This window comes from Pezoporus wallicus, unplaced genomic scaffold, assembly GCF_028554395.1.
Source record: "Pezoporus wallicus isolate ANWC-B61680 ecotype Strahan unplaced genomic scaffold, APGP_CSIRO_Pwel_v1 contig_8714, whole genome shotgun sequence".
NCBI classification, from domain to species: Eukaryota; Metazoa; Chordata; class Aves; order Psittaciformes; family Psittacidae; genus Pezoporus; species Pezoporus wallicus.
Window position 1 is genome coordinate 1,309,538 of NW_026635695.1, and position 17,670 is coordinate 1,327,207.

The 17,670-nt window shown below is 45.9% G+C and overlaps 1 protein-coding gene across 7 annotated transcripts in view; it reads right to left on the reverse strand.

The window, feature by feature from the left end:
* The window catches only part of CADPS (calcium dependent secretion activator), a 211,381-nt gene that overhangs the window by 116,339 nt on the left and 77,372 nt on the right, over window positions 1–17,670 (reverse strand). For all 7 annotated transcript variants that reach the window (XM_057397353.1, XM_057397350.1, XM_057397349.1 and 4 more), the window contains exons 5-6: window positions 16,382–16,618; window positions 14,191–14,312 (exon numbers count right to left, since the gene is read on the reverse strand). In XM_057397353.1, coding sequence (XP_057253336.1) covers window positions 14,191–14,312; window positions 16,382–16,618 — 359 coding nt within the window. The remainder of the gene's footprint in view (window positions 1–14,190; window positions 14,313–16,381; window positions 16,619–17,670) is intronic.

The window sequence follows — 17,670 nt, forward strand, 5'->3', positions numbered from 1 at the left end:
ATATCCAACCTTACGCTGTGTATTTTGACAGCATCTGCTTTATAGAACTCATATCTCTGTTTACTATTAAAAAGCTCTTATTTGCTGAAGCATTCCCAGACCATATGTTATCAACAAATGTTACTAACCAAATACAAACAGTAATTTTCATTAGGTTTCCTTCATGAGAACAACATTAACCACAAAGGGAATAAATGTTTCAAATGACAGTAAACATACATAGCAAACCCTTGACAACACTGATGCTTACATATTCATACCCCCAAAAGCCCTGAAAAGATCTCAGCCAACAGAGACCCTTCGAAGTTGGGTTTTGTGCAGGTTGAAGCCTGTGGTGATGTCATTAGTTGCCATAGTGATGCTCAGCATAAGGCCATAATTCATGTCACCAAAACATCATTTGTATTCAATCTAAGTATGCGGTTTATCTGGGCTGTGTATTAAATTATTGTTCAGAAAATTAGCTCTGGACAGTAGTTAGGCATTAGGATCTTCTGAGGGACTAACCAAGTAATGGTTTCATTCCCATATTTAATCATTAAGCAGGTGATCACTACAAGAGTTTATACACTCAGAAAGTGCCTTGGGAGCCATTCTCGGCAAATCTCGTGATGCAGCCATGCTATCTTGTCCCCATATCACAGCTCATGCTGACACTTCAAAGCAATAATTCATCTGCAAACAAGGACAAATAATGTCCATCCATCCACCCGTCTATCTACATATATAGATGGAACAGAGAAGAAGACCACAAGCAGGAAAATCCTGACAGTACTTTCTGACAGTTAGAACCACACTAACTATCTGTGTCCCACTTAAATCCTCAGCCCAGCATTTGTTATTGCCCAGTTTATCCCAAAGCCTGGAGCTGACCAAGAAATGCTCCTGTGCACAGGGTCTTTGCTAGAATTATCACCCTATTTGTGGTATCTCTACTGTCCCAGTGATATCAGTAGGACCTGCTTGCGTCTCCAGGGTTTATAGTTAAGAATCAAACTTACGATGAGCAGGCTAAACTCTTCTAACTGCAAACAGCCAGAGAATGAGATATGCCCCTGGTGATCTTCTGGCAAAGCTTCAGGCCGATGCTACTCATACATTCCCAGCTTACAGACAAAACAAGTAAGACCACCTGGGATCCTCATGTTGCTGCCGTACCAAGCTTTTACCCTTTTTTGCCATAAGATCACTGCAGAAACAAGAGTCTCCATCCTATGAATGTGAAGTGCTTTACATCCTGATATTTGGCTGTAGCCTTTGAGTGCTACCAAAACACAGACACAGCCATTATAAAGTCATAAATTACTATGTAGCCAAAACGAAAAAATAATTCAAATGCCAAGGCACTGCTATGTTACAGAGTGTAAGAAACTGTTAGGGATATAAATAAGGCTTGAGCTAAACCCTGCAAGAGTCCTTGTCCTGATGGCACTCACATACCACATCAAACCCGGCAGCAGGGTCTCTGACTCCAGCTGTTTTTCTCCACAACATCCCACTTCTAGGGCCTAATCAATGATTTTCTTGTCCATCCTTGAGAGATACTGACTTAGTCATTTCACCTCTAGTGTGTAAAAGTTCCCCTAAAGGGAATTTTAGCACCCATGACTTTCCTATCAGTGAATACACATGTTAATACTCAGGAGAATGCATTAAGTTCCTGTACTGTGGTCTCCAGCAAGTCTGCTTCGTCCCTGCCTGTTCTGAAACACTAACCCTTCTTCCATCACTGCTCTTGCAACTTGATCTAACCAGAACACCGATGCCTGTGATTTCTATAAATAATGAACAAGCACAACTGTGTTATACTGGTGGGCCATGAATCAGCCCTCTTAAGCAGCTCGGCCTATCAACAGGCTAACACGGGAGCAGCTGGAAAGTGATGTGCTTTTGGCATGGTTGACATTTAAACATGATCTATGACCAGTTGTCATGGGCTTCAGAACTGCCAGAGGACACCTTTTCTCCCTCTCCAGATATAGCTATTGAAACGGGTTTGCTTGCCAGCTTGTGTGGAAGAAACATGAAAAAAATCAGAAAATAGAAGTAAAAATGTGTATTCAAGGAGAGCTATGCTCTTCCCTTGGTGAGTTCACTCCAGGTGTCCATCACACTCAATGTACACAGCAATATCCTGGGGCATGCCCAGGGAGATGCTGTCCTTTTGCTCTGTTCCCACAAGTTGACTGTGTAAGTATACAAGCCTTGCAGAACAACACTCCTGCACATTGGTCAGATCTGCAGTAGTTCATTAAGCCACCTGCTCATTGTGGTTTTTCAGATGTAACTGAATCAGCAGCAATTCCTGTGTCCCCTTCCACGCCAGGAGCACATCCTTGGGAATGCAGAATGCGCAGCTGATCTCATCCCTGCACATAGCCCCCTTAGCCAGCATCACCCATCTTCCTGCAGCAGACAGCTGCCCACAGAGGCAGGAAGGTCCATCTGAAAGACCTTTAGCAGATGTGACCATGTGCGGAACAAAATCTGCAAGGCCAGCTTAACCTCCCTTGCTGTCCTGGGATGAGAGCTGCTGGGAACTCAAGGACCATTCTGGCTGCCTCCTTCATGAACTGCTGGTGCAGGCAGGAAAGGGTTATGCTCCATGCACTGCTCTTCATCCACATCCTTCACCTCGACTCTGCCAGCACCCACACCAGCGTGTCTGTGTCCCTCCAAAGCTGGTGAAGGGAAGCTCATCAAGACAGTGGCACAGACAGCAGCCTTATAAGACACTGCCTGTGTGTCTTCTCCTTTTTTGAGGAGACACGTATCAGCAAAGTCACCTTTTGCTGGGTCACTGCTTCACCTGGTGGGATGTTTTTAATCCAGCCTTGGTTTCTCAGCTGACTGCAGTGCCCAGCTGTGGTGCCTGCTGCAGCTGGATCCTACTCTAAGGATGGAGAGGTCCAATCCCACTTCACTGCTGGGAGACCGAAATGCTATGTACAGTCTTGGTCTAGCACTTCCAGAAATCCTGCTTCACAAATGATGGTGTTTCTTCTTTATCCTATTCCTTCCCCCCAGAACAGACCTTCCCAGGAAACAGCCTTAAATCTTGGGCCATAAAGCATGTATGCCCAAAGCTTGAGCACTGAGAAAAACAAGAGTTAGAGAAGCAGCACACCAGGCCCTGAGCTAACCCACCTTCATGCAGCTGATGGAGTAGTACACCTTTTCCTCTAATGTAATGCTAAAGTCTGTTTCCTTTTTACATATTTCTAGAGATACAAGTAAAGAGGAAAAAAAACAGTTTTTAAGTTTGCTTAACAGTTAAGTGTATGTGAAGAAGCATGCAGGAAAGCTTTTTGTTATATTCTCTAATGCTTTACATATACCAGCAAAGATATGAAATAGGGGTTGACAACCAGCATTGTGGTTGTCATGATCTTTCTGAACTTCTCTTGCCCACACTCAGAGGCTGCAGTTCATTATAACAGACTAACAGACACACAGACTTACTCATCTCAACAGCAAAACCTGATGCAGGGATGGCAATAATTCAATCAGGATGAAAATGCTCATTTCATTATCAGAAATGGGTATTTGTGAACTTCTAGGAATGACATAACTGAGACACGGATGCCTTGTGCTGAGCCCTTCACAAGCAGGCAGCTCACTCCTCTTTGGAAGCAGTGCTCACACCTGCACCAGCTGGGTCAACGAAGCTGTAATAAAAAGAAGTAGGGCATGCCAAAGCCTTCAGGAGAATATATATTTTCTGCAACTCCCATGGTAACGGCAATGGGTAATAGGGGTTTGGTTTGCGTCTGAGACTTGAAAAAGCCCAAAGGCAACAGAAGGATTCAGGCTTTGTTTTGGGCTCTCCAAGAAAACCCACAGCTCACACAGCTGGGGACCAACAGGGTCCCATAAACCACAACCAATCTGGGGATGCTGGGTTAGGGGTAGTTACAAACTGGATTGCAACTTACTGCAGTAGGGCCACAAAACTCGGCTGAGATCAGCCGAGTTCTTCCAAGAAACATAACCCAGTTGGCGATGCATCACCTCAAGAGATATCATTACTGAAAGGTAAAAGATGATTTAGAAACAAAATAAGGTGTTGAGTAAAGACACCAAACAAAGAAGGAAGCACCTGTTCTGCAGCATTCAGCAAGTGCATCACGCTGTGGATGAACCACAAGAGGTGTCAATTCCTCCCACCAGCAGCAGCCAGCCACCAACAAAGCAGCAACTCCTTTAATTCATTTGGTGGGGTTTTGTGGGACTGAGTTTGGATTTCACATGCTGCAGGGGGCCTCAATGGAACTGTGTCTCTGAGGAAAGGATTTAAGATTTAACTATCAGGAGAGAATGCTGAGACACAAGACCAATCACAGCTGTGGAAAAACACAAGTTTAGGGGACTGTAGTACCATGTACACGTGCCCGTGTCACCTGCCTTAGGCTCCTGCTATTGTAATAAGGAGAAATCTAATTAATAATCAGTGGAGTTAGGCCTTAATTTACCTCATCCTAATTTAGAGGCAGCAAGCAGATGAAATGAAGCCTGCCCTAAAAGCACTCATGTATTTCCAATTGCTAAGAAGGTTCTGCTGCAAGCGCACAAGAAAGATCTGAGAGGAAAATCTCAAAGCATATATAAAGAAGCAGAGAATCTTCTAAATTTCTGCTCATGCAAAAATGTCCTGGGCTAGGAAATACCATTCAGGTCTAAGGTAGGTACATTTCCACTCTGCCTTGAGAGAGTGGTTTGCATCTGTAACACATCTTCATACCCAAGAGATGCTGAGCCTCCCTCTAGGATTCCTCCCACGGTTAAAGTCTGATGTGTTTACTCACCTTCAGAACAGGATAACCAAAGTCATCAGACACAGATCGACAATGTGCCTACTTTAGTTCACATTTGCTCTCCTCCCTTTCTGCTGACAGAACAGCCTTTTAGTCCCATCCCCTCAGAAGGAGCTGAGCTGAAGTGGGAGTGACAGCACAGATTCAGTTTCTCCTTGCTTTTTCTGTATAGACTTTACACTGACAGTAAAACCTGCTTTCACCCATGCAGGTACTATGCAGGTGATCAACAAGATCCCTGCAGGCACAGAATGCAGTGGTGGTACCTGCCTTCCCCTGGAGCTATGTAATGCCTCTGCATGGAGCACTGATGTCTGCTGATGGGATAACCCAAGGGCTGAGTGAGTGAATTGTTTCCTGTGACATCCTAATTCCTGCTGAGCATATAATGCTCCCTCTGCTAAAAAAAAAATAACAAAAAAAGCACCATTAGCAATTATTTTGCTTAGAAAAAGGGTGGTCATTTACCCAAAACCACAACTGCAGAAAGCATGAGGGTATTATCAAAAAGGTGATCAGAGACAGCACGTCCCTGTGGTCTGGGCTCCTCCTAGCAGCAGCTAAGGATGTCCTCCAACCTCCACCATTTCATGGGCTGTCCATTTTCTGTTCGCACAGCTCCGAGACACAATGTAAGTGTCACGCACGCAGACACCATCTTGCTGAACATCATGCAGCCAGCAGTACCAGACAGCTGACAAAAGGCACCATCTCTCCCTCCAGGAGCTGCAACTCCCACATCCTCAAACTGGCTACGGCAACACTATGGCTGCCGGCTGAGAGAGAAATCTGTCTGGGAGAGCATCACATCTGCGACTGAGCACGCAAGGTGCAGAAGGAGCAGGGTAAAGCTGACGGAGCCCGCAGCAAAGCAAAGCTTGTGAAGGTCTGCTCCTGCTCTGCTTGTGGCTCACACACAGTCCCCACAGACCCCGTTCCTGTGCCAGCACCATGTCTCTCAGCTGCCAGGGCACCGCAGCCAAGAGGAGCTGCTGAGGCCGACACAGCACAGCTTTAGGAACCCAAAGCGGGATGATTTTGGCTACACAGAAAATGCAGCGCTTGGTTTCTGTTTCCTGAGCATAGCTAATACACAGGGGAAGTGTTGGGAAGTTGTAAGGAGGGATGAGAGATGGATTTAACCACATAATAGCTATTTATGGCCACGAGATGGCATTCCTGCCCCAGAGATGTCCCTCTGCCATGCCTGCACCCAGCCCCTGTGCCCAGGACCACACACTCCTCCCAGCCTGCTTCACCCCAGGAATCGCCCGGCTGGTTTGTACGTGAATTTATAGCAGTGTTATTCACTACAGTCTTTGGGGTATGAACAGGGAAAATAAGTAGGGTGATTATTTAGCATGATTTAAATGACAATTGCTTTTCAAATGCCCTGTGCTTTTGCTTATGCTATGAGATTACAATTAGAGGAGAAAAGCTCAGCAAGACGAAATGGAAATGTAAGCCCAGCAACCTTTTACTGGGAGGCCTGAGCTGAAAGAATAATTCCTTTTACAAGGGCTGCCTATTGCATATGCTTCACCAGTATATCTGCTTTGGATACAGCCCGAGTTAGTTTCATTCATGAAATGGGTCCGTGTGCATTTACTATCTGTGGTCGTTATCACTTCTTGTATAGGGTGACTGTAATGCCAAGCACAGGCTAATCAAAGTTTCCTTTGGCCAAAGATGCTCCTCTGAACCAGCTACAAAACTACAGATTTCACAGAATGATTATTTAATTCAGACATGGTTAATCACTTCTATCAAATGTTACCATGTTGGTAAAAATATATATATAACTGCAGCTAGTTAAAGGCTTGGTTATGATTTAGACTTAATAAGGCCATAGACAATGCACTGACAGCTTTGCAGACAACTTGTGTCTCACAAGAACAGACCCTGGAAAAATCAGACAGGTATTCTCTGCTTGAAAATACAGGCTACTGGTATTGTGCAAACACAGTCCAGACCTTCCTTTATAAATTCAGTAGAGGAGAGCAGTAAAATACTTCCTAAATGCAAAGAGAGCAGAAGAGGGCACAAGGTATCTTCCAAAATCAGCTAAAGAGGGGAACAAGGGGTGTGAGACTGTCACTTTTTTTTTGTGCCACCACTCACATTTTTGCTGTCCTATATTCTTCTAAGCCAGGATCCAGGACAGGAAGCCCAGATCCAGAGAGACCCTTGGGATGGGGTTTGTCTTGCCTAACTTCTTAAGGCTAGAAACAAAGATCACCCTGGCATCTCCTGGGTCAGTGGGGATGGGTGCGCACTTCCAGCAGATGATGCCCAACCAGCCATCTGAGCCATCAGCATCCTCTCTGCTGTGAAACAGAAGCACTGCCCTGCTTTCATGGACAGGAAAACCAAAGTAAGGACCAAGCCAGCCACTGGTCCACACAGCCACTGAGAAGAGCTAGAGCAAAACTGTTAACACCACATCCTTTGTTCCCATGGGAGATCCATCCCTAGACACGCATTTCACATCTCTGGCCTGACAATGGTGGCAAGGCTGAGCAACCCCTGGCTTGCAGGACTTCATCCTTCCTTCAGCAACCATCTGGGACTGGTAAGCCCTCTTCCCACACCCTGATGGATCCCACAGCTGTGTGCAGCTGCTGGGATCCCCCTTCTCACCTCCTCTAAGCCATGGAGTGGGAACTGCCGGAGACACTCTCAGCTTCATTTGCCTACAACACCTTTTTCAATGTGAAACAGCTCAAGAGTTGCTCTGGAAGGGGTTCAAGAAAATGCTGCTGTGTCTCTGCACTCCAGCCACATTCACAATCTCCTCCCCCCATAAGCACGCCTTGTCCTCCTCACCCATGTACTGACAACAGTACATAGCTCTTTTTTAGTGCTGTTCACTGGGAGACCTTGCACATTCACAAAGGCAACAGGCCTCTCTGCCTTAATTTCACAGAAAGGACAACTAGAATGTTGAGAAATCGCTGTCAAGGCTGGCTTTCCCATTAAACCTCTCCCAGAGCTCTGTTCAGCCACAGAACCTGCTCTTTAAAGGAAGCTCTTTACCTCCATATGCTGCTTTGGAACCTGCAATAGCAATACCCCTCATTAAATAATAATGTGCACTACTTGCACAACACTTAAATAAACCAACAACTGGGCACTTTTCACATGTCTCATCCCCACCTTTCTCTCAGCAAGTGATGTGTAGAACTTGCACTAAAGCATGGCTTAACTTTGTTTATCAAACACCAACCATGAGCATTAAAGAAAAAGACTGAATATATCCCAGGACTTCTGTTTTGCAGTCCTCCTCCTAATTTAGCACTAATTCAGATCACTGAATCTCAATCTCATTTCAATGTCATTTTGGTCTGTACCATCCCATGTTAAGGTTGTATGCATAGGAGTGATGAAGCAGACGGGTGTCAACAAAAATCGCCTTGGGCATCATCACGCCTTCTGGAATACTTAAATGTGAATGTATGCGCTATCACAGGAATATGTAACTCCCAAGTGCACAAGAACAGTCAAGAAATTAGACAGCTGGCAAGAAGAGAGAGACATTCATCTGCAAAAGAGAAGGTGCATAAGCTCAACTCTTACTAGACACAGAATCCATGCAAATGCAGTGCTGTGTTTGCTCTAAAGGTCGAGGAAAACACAGTCAGAGCTTGCACTTACTTGGTACCAGAGAACACAACTACAAGAGGTAAGGCTATAAAACAAGCCTTCATCATTCTTCAACACAGTTTCTAGTGTAACATTTGTAACTTAGGGCCTTTGGGAGCAGGACCACACCTGGGATCAACATCTGCACCCTATTGCACCACGGCAGTGTGGCCATCCGAGTGACACTTGGGGTGAGGGAATCTCTGTGGGCCCTTGTCTTTATTTTGGGATAAAATTCAGCTGCTTAATCTAAAGAAAATTCTTTGCCCCCCATTAACCCTGGGGCAGCAGCTGATCCATGCTAGAACAGCTACTGCAGAGCAGCTATAAGGAAGCATCAGAAGAGGCTCTGAATTCCTAATTAAAAGGGCCACTAAAGCACTTGCATGAAGACTTTCCATAATAGATCACACACTTGCATCTGGGTAATAACTTTTTACTGCATTTTTTGCTGTGCTTAATGACTTGTCCACAGCCTCCACTTCCAAAAAATGGGAACATCATAGTATAAATCTCAGTGCCATTATGGAAATACATGCACAAAAGGGGATTTGAAGAGCTGGTCAGACTGAACTAAGGGCAGAACCCTTCAGGCGCAAAGGCTATGCACAATCTCATAAGAAAACTGGCTCCTAGACATACTAAATAGTCCCTCTTCATGAGGGACTGTAGTGATAGGACAAAAGGTAGTGGGTTCAAACTTAAATGGGGGAGATTTAGGTTAGATGCAAGGAAGAAGTTGGTGAGGCGCTGGCACAGGGTGCCCAGAGAAGCTGTGGCTGCCCCATCCCTGGCAGTTGGGGCAGTTCAAGGTTGGGATGGATGGGGCTTGGAGCAACCTGGTTTAGTGGAAGGTGTCCCTGTCCACGGCTCATACAGTTGGAACTGGGAGAGCTTTAAGGCCCTTTCCAACTCAAGCCACTCTGTGATTCTGTACCTTGTGCAGGGGATTTAGAGACCACTTTGTACCCTTCATCCCTGGACAGAGGGGCTGAAAGCAAATCCCCTGAAGTTCCTGTCCCTGTCGTTGTCACCTCTTAGGCTGGCAGCATCATGGGCTCAGAGCATCCACACCAAGCTTGCTGAGCACAAAGCTGAAGATCACTCCTTCAAGACATTCCCCCAAGAGATCCCTCAGGGCAGACTTACCCTCTGCTCAGACCCTTACCCCAGGGGCAAGGGCTGTATCTCAGAAGTGATGCTGTCTGATCTTAGCTGCACCCAGGGCTCAGTCCACCTACTTCTGACAGGCTCCTGGAGGTCAACTAAGGAAAAGGAGCTGTAAACATCTGCAGAGCTGTGAAATGAAATCACGCAACTGGAAAGGCAAGCCAATCAGTCTGGGTAATTAAGACAGATTATATTTAATGCTGAAGCTATCCAGAAGAGGAAGGAGGAAGGAGGAAGGAAAAAAAAGGCAGAAAAAGCAGCTATCTCCTAAAATTTCCTTTTGCTTTGTTTTTTTTTTACTCAGTGTCATGAATTTTGCTTACACAGGGGTTATCTGAGCATGCAAACCTGAATGTGAATGATGTTCCAGTCTGAGCTTCGCCATGGAGTGATATCTCTGAAACACAGTGACAGCTCTGAGTGTAGTGTGGGCTCAGAGCACTGAAGTGACACATGGAAGTCCAAGGCAGCTGATTCTCCTTCCTGTTTGCAGAGCCCACAGGGCTCTCCCAGCAGCCAGAACCAATGCTGGGAGGGGTGGTCAGCCTCTGTGGCTGCAGAGCTGTACATCTGGAAAAGACCTACCAGACACAGCACCAACTGAGGGCTACACAACATGAATTATTGGCTAAACCCTGCTCTTGCATCAGTATAAACCCCTTTAGTTAAGTAGAGTTAAATAAGCTCCACAGCATATGGAGTATTTATTTCTGATTTATGTGTCTCGAAAGGACGTTTCCCATTTTACCATTGTGAAGTGTTCACAGCATCTCCCAACTAACCATGGCAGCAAAACACTGACTGCAACAAAATCCTCTTATCATGCTCCTACTCTATGCAAAGCTACTGAGCATCACTTCCAACTCCAGTGCCGGAGGCAGGGGATTCCTGAAAAGACCAGATTTTCCCCTTCTGCAAAGAGAGGGCATTCTTGCTCATCAGCATCCCTTCCCACAGGGCTTCTCCCTTTGCTGCTCAGTGCCCATGTCCCAGATCGAAACAGTGACTGAATGGCACCTGAGGAAGGATGCTATGGAGCTCCTGTCCCTCTTCATGGTCAGGCAGTGGGCTCTGATGGATATGGCACACAATCTGAAAGGAAGACCTGAGCTGGGTGATAAGCTTGGGCGGCCTGTTCCAGTAGAGATAAAGAGCTGAGCTGTCAGAGCACCTTGAAAGGAATTCAGGGACCAGCATCAGAGCAAAGATAAGACAGGGCACTCCTGTCTCAGAGTGAGGTAGCTAAGGGAACAGAGATGGAAAGGTTTAGAAGTTTACCAAAGACATTACTTTGCCAAGAGTGAATTTATGAAGAGGGCATGATGCCCAAGCTCTTGGTCATGACAAACAACATAAAAAATGACGTGGAATCAGATGAGCACCATTGAGTCCCATTGAGTGTCCTCTCTCCAGCACTGCCCTGAAGAAAAACTGCATGGAAAAAACCCCAGACAATAAAGAGTGATTTTTTTTTCCTTCAAAAATAACAAGCTCCCTCCTCACTTCTCATACTCTGAGCTACCACTCAATCCTTGCATTAGGGCTAAAGAGGCACCTCTGCTTTGCATAACCTTAAAGTGAACACACTTCCAGAGCCAGAGGAGCGGCCCACAACTTCGACCCTTCTTGGACATGCCAAAATGCCCATTTAGGCTGGCCAGATACTTCCCCCACCAAATATTTACTACTTTTAACCCAAATGGTTCAGCTGAGCTCATTGCAGGTACACTTGATTTTCACTACCATAAGCCAGGTGAAAATGAGACTTATTTGCATGCTGAAATATGTCCAGGTGAATATATAACATTTATTCATAAGGCATGTAGGACCTTGCTATTCTCTGAGTCTCTCTGATTTCTTTTGCTCTGCTCACATCAGAGAAAGGTGCTATGATAAGATGATGAAACACTGGTACAGCCCAAGAGCACTGCTACAAGCACAGGTCACTGTTTAAATATAACCAGCAGCCTCTAGAGAATGTAGGACAGTGGTGCTGTGGCTGGACTTTCTGTGCTATTCCCAGACCCTAGAGCAGCCCTATTCTCTGGCTGTGCAAGCAGCAGCATTATGTAGTGTTGGGGATGCGCAGAGCCACCTCACCCCTGTGCATGGCAGAGGGCAGGCATCAGGGAAGGGGGGGTATAAACCCCTCAGTTATCTGCAAGAACACAGTTACAGCACGAAAAGCAGCAAAATCCTGCTCACACTGGGATTTGGGATATTTTGTAGAGGCATCTGTGGGTTGGGATATAATACAAAGGCTTTTTCTTACACAACTTATGAAAAGCACTACTAATAATACGCTGTGAGCCTGATCTGAAATAACCCCTGCTATTTCAGGTCTGGCTTTCTCTAGAACTGTGCCATCTCCTGTACCCGCGCTGAGGCAGATAATCCTCACATGAAAGGACCGGGCTTAAAATGTCAGGAATCCAACCTGGAGCCTGAGAAGAAATTGCAGACCAGTATTTAGCGCTTGTCCAAGAGCCACACTCCTCACACTGATCGCTGGGTACACACAGCTGCTAACCCTACTGCCCAACTTCCTTCAACATCCACAAACAGGATTCAAGCTCCAAAGTCACTAAGATGCTTTCAACCATCTTACTGTCAAAAACTGCTGGTTCTGCTCCATGGAAGAAGGCAGGTAAATCTCTCATAGACCTAGACCAGCGCTTTTGGAAATCCTTCCCTGTCTGGCAAATTGCCTTTTTCCATTAGGGATGCAGAGCCCAGGTTAGCTTTCTGTGATGGCCTCTGTTTTCTGTGGATGGTTATTGCAGAGCTTTACCTCGGGTGATCTTTGGTTTTAGAAGTAGAAAGTCCCAGGACCCTCAAGGAATAAAGCTGTAAAGCCTAACCCCTCCCTAAGACATTTCCATAGGTATTAGCCCAAGTGCTGGAGCAATCCAGAGGAATTCAAGCCTGACCTGCACCTCTATAGGAAGCCAGTGGAGGGAGAGTATGAGTGTGATGAACTTGCATAACTCCTATCACACTGCAGCATTCAGCACTGGATGAATTTTCCCGAGGGCTGATGGCTTGAAGCCCAGACACTCTGCGTTTCATTATAATAAAAAGAACCACTCAATTAAAGAGCTCACTCCTGCAGCCATTATTTTCAAACTAACACTTGTATAAAGGGTCCTACAGCTGACAGCAAGAAGGATTGTGTAAGAAAGGACAGACCCTCTGAGCAACAGTGGGATGAACAGACTAAGCTAAACAAGCACACGTAACTCAGAAGCGCAGTTTTCAGTATGGGTAGTAGTAACTTTCCCTAAATAGAGCCCAGCTTTTTCCATTGATGCAATAAAAATACTTAAAATAGTGACAATTGCAGGTTCTTATGGAAATTTTCCTCCAAGCACAGCTCTCCTACTTCCTCCCCTGAAGCAGATTTCAGTGTTTTGAAAAGTAAGCCAGGCTGCAGCACTTTCCCTGATTGGGAATATTGTTTTTAAACCGCTTACTGCAGATTCCTGCTCCTCCAGCACAGTGCAGGGCACAAGGCATCAGCAGTTTCTGTGCCTCTGCAGGAGGACAACCACAGAGGGAAGGCAGCCTGCCTTCAGCTCTGCTCTCCTCTCCTTCCTACATCAGCTGGTCTTGAACTGTGTGCCTGCAGCGCTTGTGCACTCACATGTAACGCAGCCTGGTGCCGTTGGCTCTCCTTCTACAGACTTGGGAACCAGCCACTCGAAGGGAACAGGGTAGGGGAACAAAGAGAGAATATCCCAGCAGCCCCACCTGCATGGCCTCCCACTGCTGCATATCACCCTGACAATCCTCCATTGTGAGGATGCTCACCAAGAATTCCATTTAAGTGTGAAATCTCTGCAGTGAACCAGAGGAAAACTGCCTCAAATCCATACAGGCAGTGTTTAAAGTTAAATAACCCCACAAATTGGAAGGGAAATAAGCCATTCATCATTTTCTCCTTCTAAATTAACAAAGATCAATCACTACTAGCAGGTTCATAACAATTTCTGAGTAAGATAAATAAAGCAAAGTAAGGGGTCAAGGCTGGATATCTGGGGACCAGGTCAAAGAGGGCAGAACAAGACTCTGACCTTGCACTGGACTAGGGCAGAGTAGCCTCAGATAAAGCTCTGATTGACCTGAAGCTTTCCCCAGCTCCTCTCTCCCACCTCTGGCTGTGGCTGCCAGAATGTGTTCCCTTTCTTGTAGGGCCTCCAAAACCCTGACAGTGAGGATGAGATTATGCACCAGCACCTGCTGGCACCAGTTCAGATGGACACTCGGGCAAGTATTTATCTAGGCTTAACTCCATCCTTATTTAGCAAAGTACTTACGTATAGGCACAAATTTATGTCTCTATGGCTACAATAGACGTAAGCCTGTCATTAACACTTCCCCCCCCAAGTTGGGGCTTACGTGCCATTCTCAGTTACAGGACGATGCTCTGCAAACATGGAAGGCCACATTTCTCCTCTGCTTCTCAGAGTCTCCTCTGGCCTCACCATGCAGGAGCCAGTCTGCGGCCACCTGCCAGTGCAGAGAGGAGCATGGTGGAGAGAGCAAAAGGCAAAGCAAGACTTACGTTGGCTTTGAGGCTTCAGCCTGGTCAGTCTGCAGTTTCTCTCCACCTTCAACCTCCATGGTGCAGTACACAATGCGGTTGGGGGCCAGCGACTTCAGACCCTGCACCTCCATGATGACAACCTGCAGGGTAAAGAAAGAGAAATGTAAGAGGAGCAGCCTCCTTCTGACCTTGCTCTGGCTGCTGAACCCATAGGGACAGCCAGCATTGGGCCTGTATGGAGACAGGGAGTTCTCGCTCTGACTACGCACAGGCTTGTTGAAACCCTTGGGTTACCAGGGCTGTACCAAGCTTCAGGAGATGGGCCTCATAGACATGGCCCTGCCCCATCTAAAAGTGTCTTAATACGTGAAATCCAGAGAAAAGGCAGTTACTCAGCTTGTGCCAAAAGCCTATTTTCAAGATTAATCATAGAATAGTTCGGGTTTGACTTTTGAAGATCATCCAGTTCCAGCCCCCTGCCATGGACAGGGACACCTTCCACTAGACCAGATTGCTCCAACTTGGCCTTGGACACTGCCAGGGATGGGGCAGCCACAGCTTCTCTGGGCAACCTGTGCCAGTGCCTCAGTACCCTCATCATAAACATTTTCTTCCTAAATCTACCCTCATTCAGTTTAAAACTGTTGCCCCTTTTCCTGTCACTACAGACCCTGGTAAAAAGTCTCCATCTTTCTTATAAGAAATCTTTCTTATTAAGAAATCACCATCTAAAGTTCCTCGCAGGTAATTACCGTTTCTTTTTTAAAGGAGACTAATCTTGTTAACCATGTACCTCAAGAAACACCATGGGAGTTTCTGTTCGTGTTTTCTTACAGCTGTCTGTGAACTATACACACAGGGGGTTAAAATTCCTCTCCTCAAGCCTTCTGATCTGTCCTTGCACTGAGCACCCCTTCCCTGCCTCACAGAGCAACACAAACCCTCTGATGAGCACACATTCTCTATAAAGCTGTCTTGCACAGTTCTGTCAGCTCCTAAAGTCAGTCCTTCACCAAGCTTCTGCTTCTCACCAGATGGGGTTCAGCTGGAGCAAAGTGTTTGAGACATCCCATTGTAAGGAGGTGTCCCTTTACGCACAGCTATTCGCACTGCACTGGCTTTTGCAACAGAGATCTGCTGCTTCGTGATAGCTCCTCCGTATGGGAACACTCAGAAGTCAAGCTTTATTTGATGCTGCTGTTGAAGGCACCATCTCTGGGTTCTACTTTGAAATAAGACTGAACTGAATATTATAAAGCTGGTTTCAGACATCTCATGAATTAAACTCTGCGACGGCACAGCCAGTGCTGTTGAGTTTTGCATTGCCATGATGTATATATAACAGGAGACCCCTTAGGAAGAGAAACAACTAGGAAACTACACAAAAATAGTATTTTCTGATTTTTCTGCATCCTACGTTTTTCACCCCATCCTGGTAGCTGTTTTGACAATGTAACATAAACCCACTCACTGACAGACAACAACAATTCTGTACGGGTGTGCTGATGACTCCTTGGAGTAAATGTCTTGCCTAGACCGCAAATACGTCTGCGCAGAGCAATTAAGTTGGCTGAAAACAGCTACTGCAGCAACACTGCTTCCAGAACACAGACAGCCTCTGTTGGAGGTTACAGCAGGTCCTTGCAGCCCCCTGCCTTCCCCTGGGCTCTTCTCCTGCTCAACAGAGCATGAGTAGCAAGTCAGTGCTCAACACAAGCAAAGAGCAAGCCAGCAAAGTGCAGTATTTCCATACAAGCTGCAAGCCAATCTGTTGAGTGCACTCAAACCCCAGCAGTTTCGAACAATTCTCCAAAGAGGAAGCAAGGCTTGCAGGGAAATAGTGACTATTAAATATACTGACCTTTATGCTGTTGCATTATTTTACTGGTTTAGGGAATAATACAGGCTCGGGGTTGCTGGGGTACACTGAGTAGCAAGCTGCATGAGGAGGACAGTTACTGATGCAGATTTCTGAGCTGATATACATGAGCAGGAAATGCCAGATGGTTTATCTCACACAGTTTGTTCCAACTAGATGGACACCAGAGGGGACAGAGTATTTGACCACAGGCAAAACTTGTGGTAACTCAGAGAGGAACCATTCCTCACCGAGATCAGAAAGTTATTTCTACTGACCCCTTTCCACCTAAGTCTGAACTAAGCAGAAGGTGGCTGCTGTGATTTTCACTCCCACAAACTGCACACTTACCTCCAGGGAGAACGACAACACGACGTCTGACTTGGAAAGCTGGTTCTCGTTTTCTTCCCCCATGTCAATTATTGAGGTGTTGTGACTACGTTTCAGCTTCTGCAGCTTGAAGTCAGAGCCCCCTTTAGACACAGGCATGCTCTCTAGGTTTGCCATCAGGAGGTTGACAGACGACTTCAGCTCCTCAATGTACATGTTTTCCATCTCTTTGGACACAAACTTCGGGAACTTTCGCTCCTTGCATTTGGAAACAAAAACAACAGAATGAATGGTCGTGACAACCAGCAACTACTTGTTGCACCAGCAGAATCCCCCAGGAGCATCTCCAGAGAGGTTTGTGAGTGCGGAACTCCCACAAACCAGATGACAAATTACAGCTTCCCCCTGTGTAATGTAGAAACATTATTATTAGCTTCCCGTAGAATTAATACCTGGTACTTATCCAGCTTTACTGTTTCTTGCATGTACTTGCATTTCTTTGATTTTTTTTCTATCTGCAAATGGCCTTCATATTTTATGCATTCACAATCACAAACACTCCAGGCCAGATCTCAGCTGAACTTTGTGATTGACAGCAATTTACTAATGATTTGGAGGATGCTGACAGTTAGGGACTTGTTTTCCAGTCTCCCAAATGTGCCAGCTCTTTTAAAAACACTTCTGAGCAGTTGCTCCATTAGTTTTCTAGGTGTGAAAGGAGCCCAAGGAGGCAAAATCAACAATGTGTGGGCAGGAATGGTAGTCCCAACTGGAAGAAGGGGTAAAACACACTTTCCACTACTTGCCAGGGCCCTTGTCTATCTCCAGCAAGACACTCTTTCACTGTGAGACCCTCCAGTGCTGCTTGTTGTAAACAGGACATTTAAACATTAAACCCAAAGGCAACAGAGAGAGCAAAATGTGATGTTCTCCAACGTATGTTCTCAGCTTTGAAATGCTGTCCATGCTCCAGCTCTGACAGGATCACTAGTCTCAGCCCTAAGTCTTCTGAAACCTCTGCTCATACCCTGAATACACTCAGGGTTTGAACATCTCTCAGTGGGTTACAAGAGGCTGTACAAGGAGTATGACAGCGAGGCAGCATCTGCAGCCAAAGAGCTCAAGGCTGACGTCAAAGTATCTTAGTGGCAATTCATAATATTGTAAAAAACAGCTTGTAAGATGCAGGCTGGAGAAGAAAACAAGGTCACGTTTCTTCTAGAAGACTGCCATCAGGCTGCTGAAAAAGTAACCCACTGCAGTAGGTTTTGCACCAGTCCTCAATAGCTTACCTGTTACAAGCACAGCTC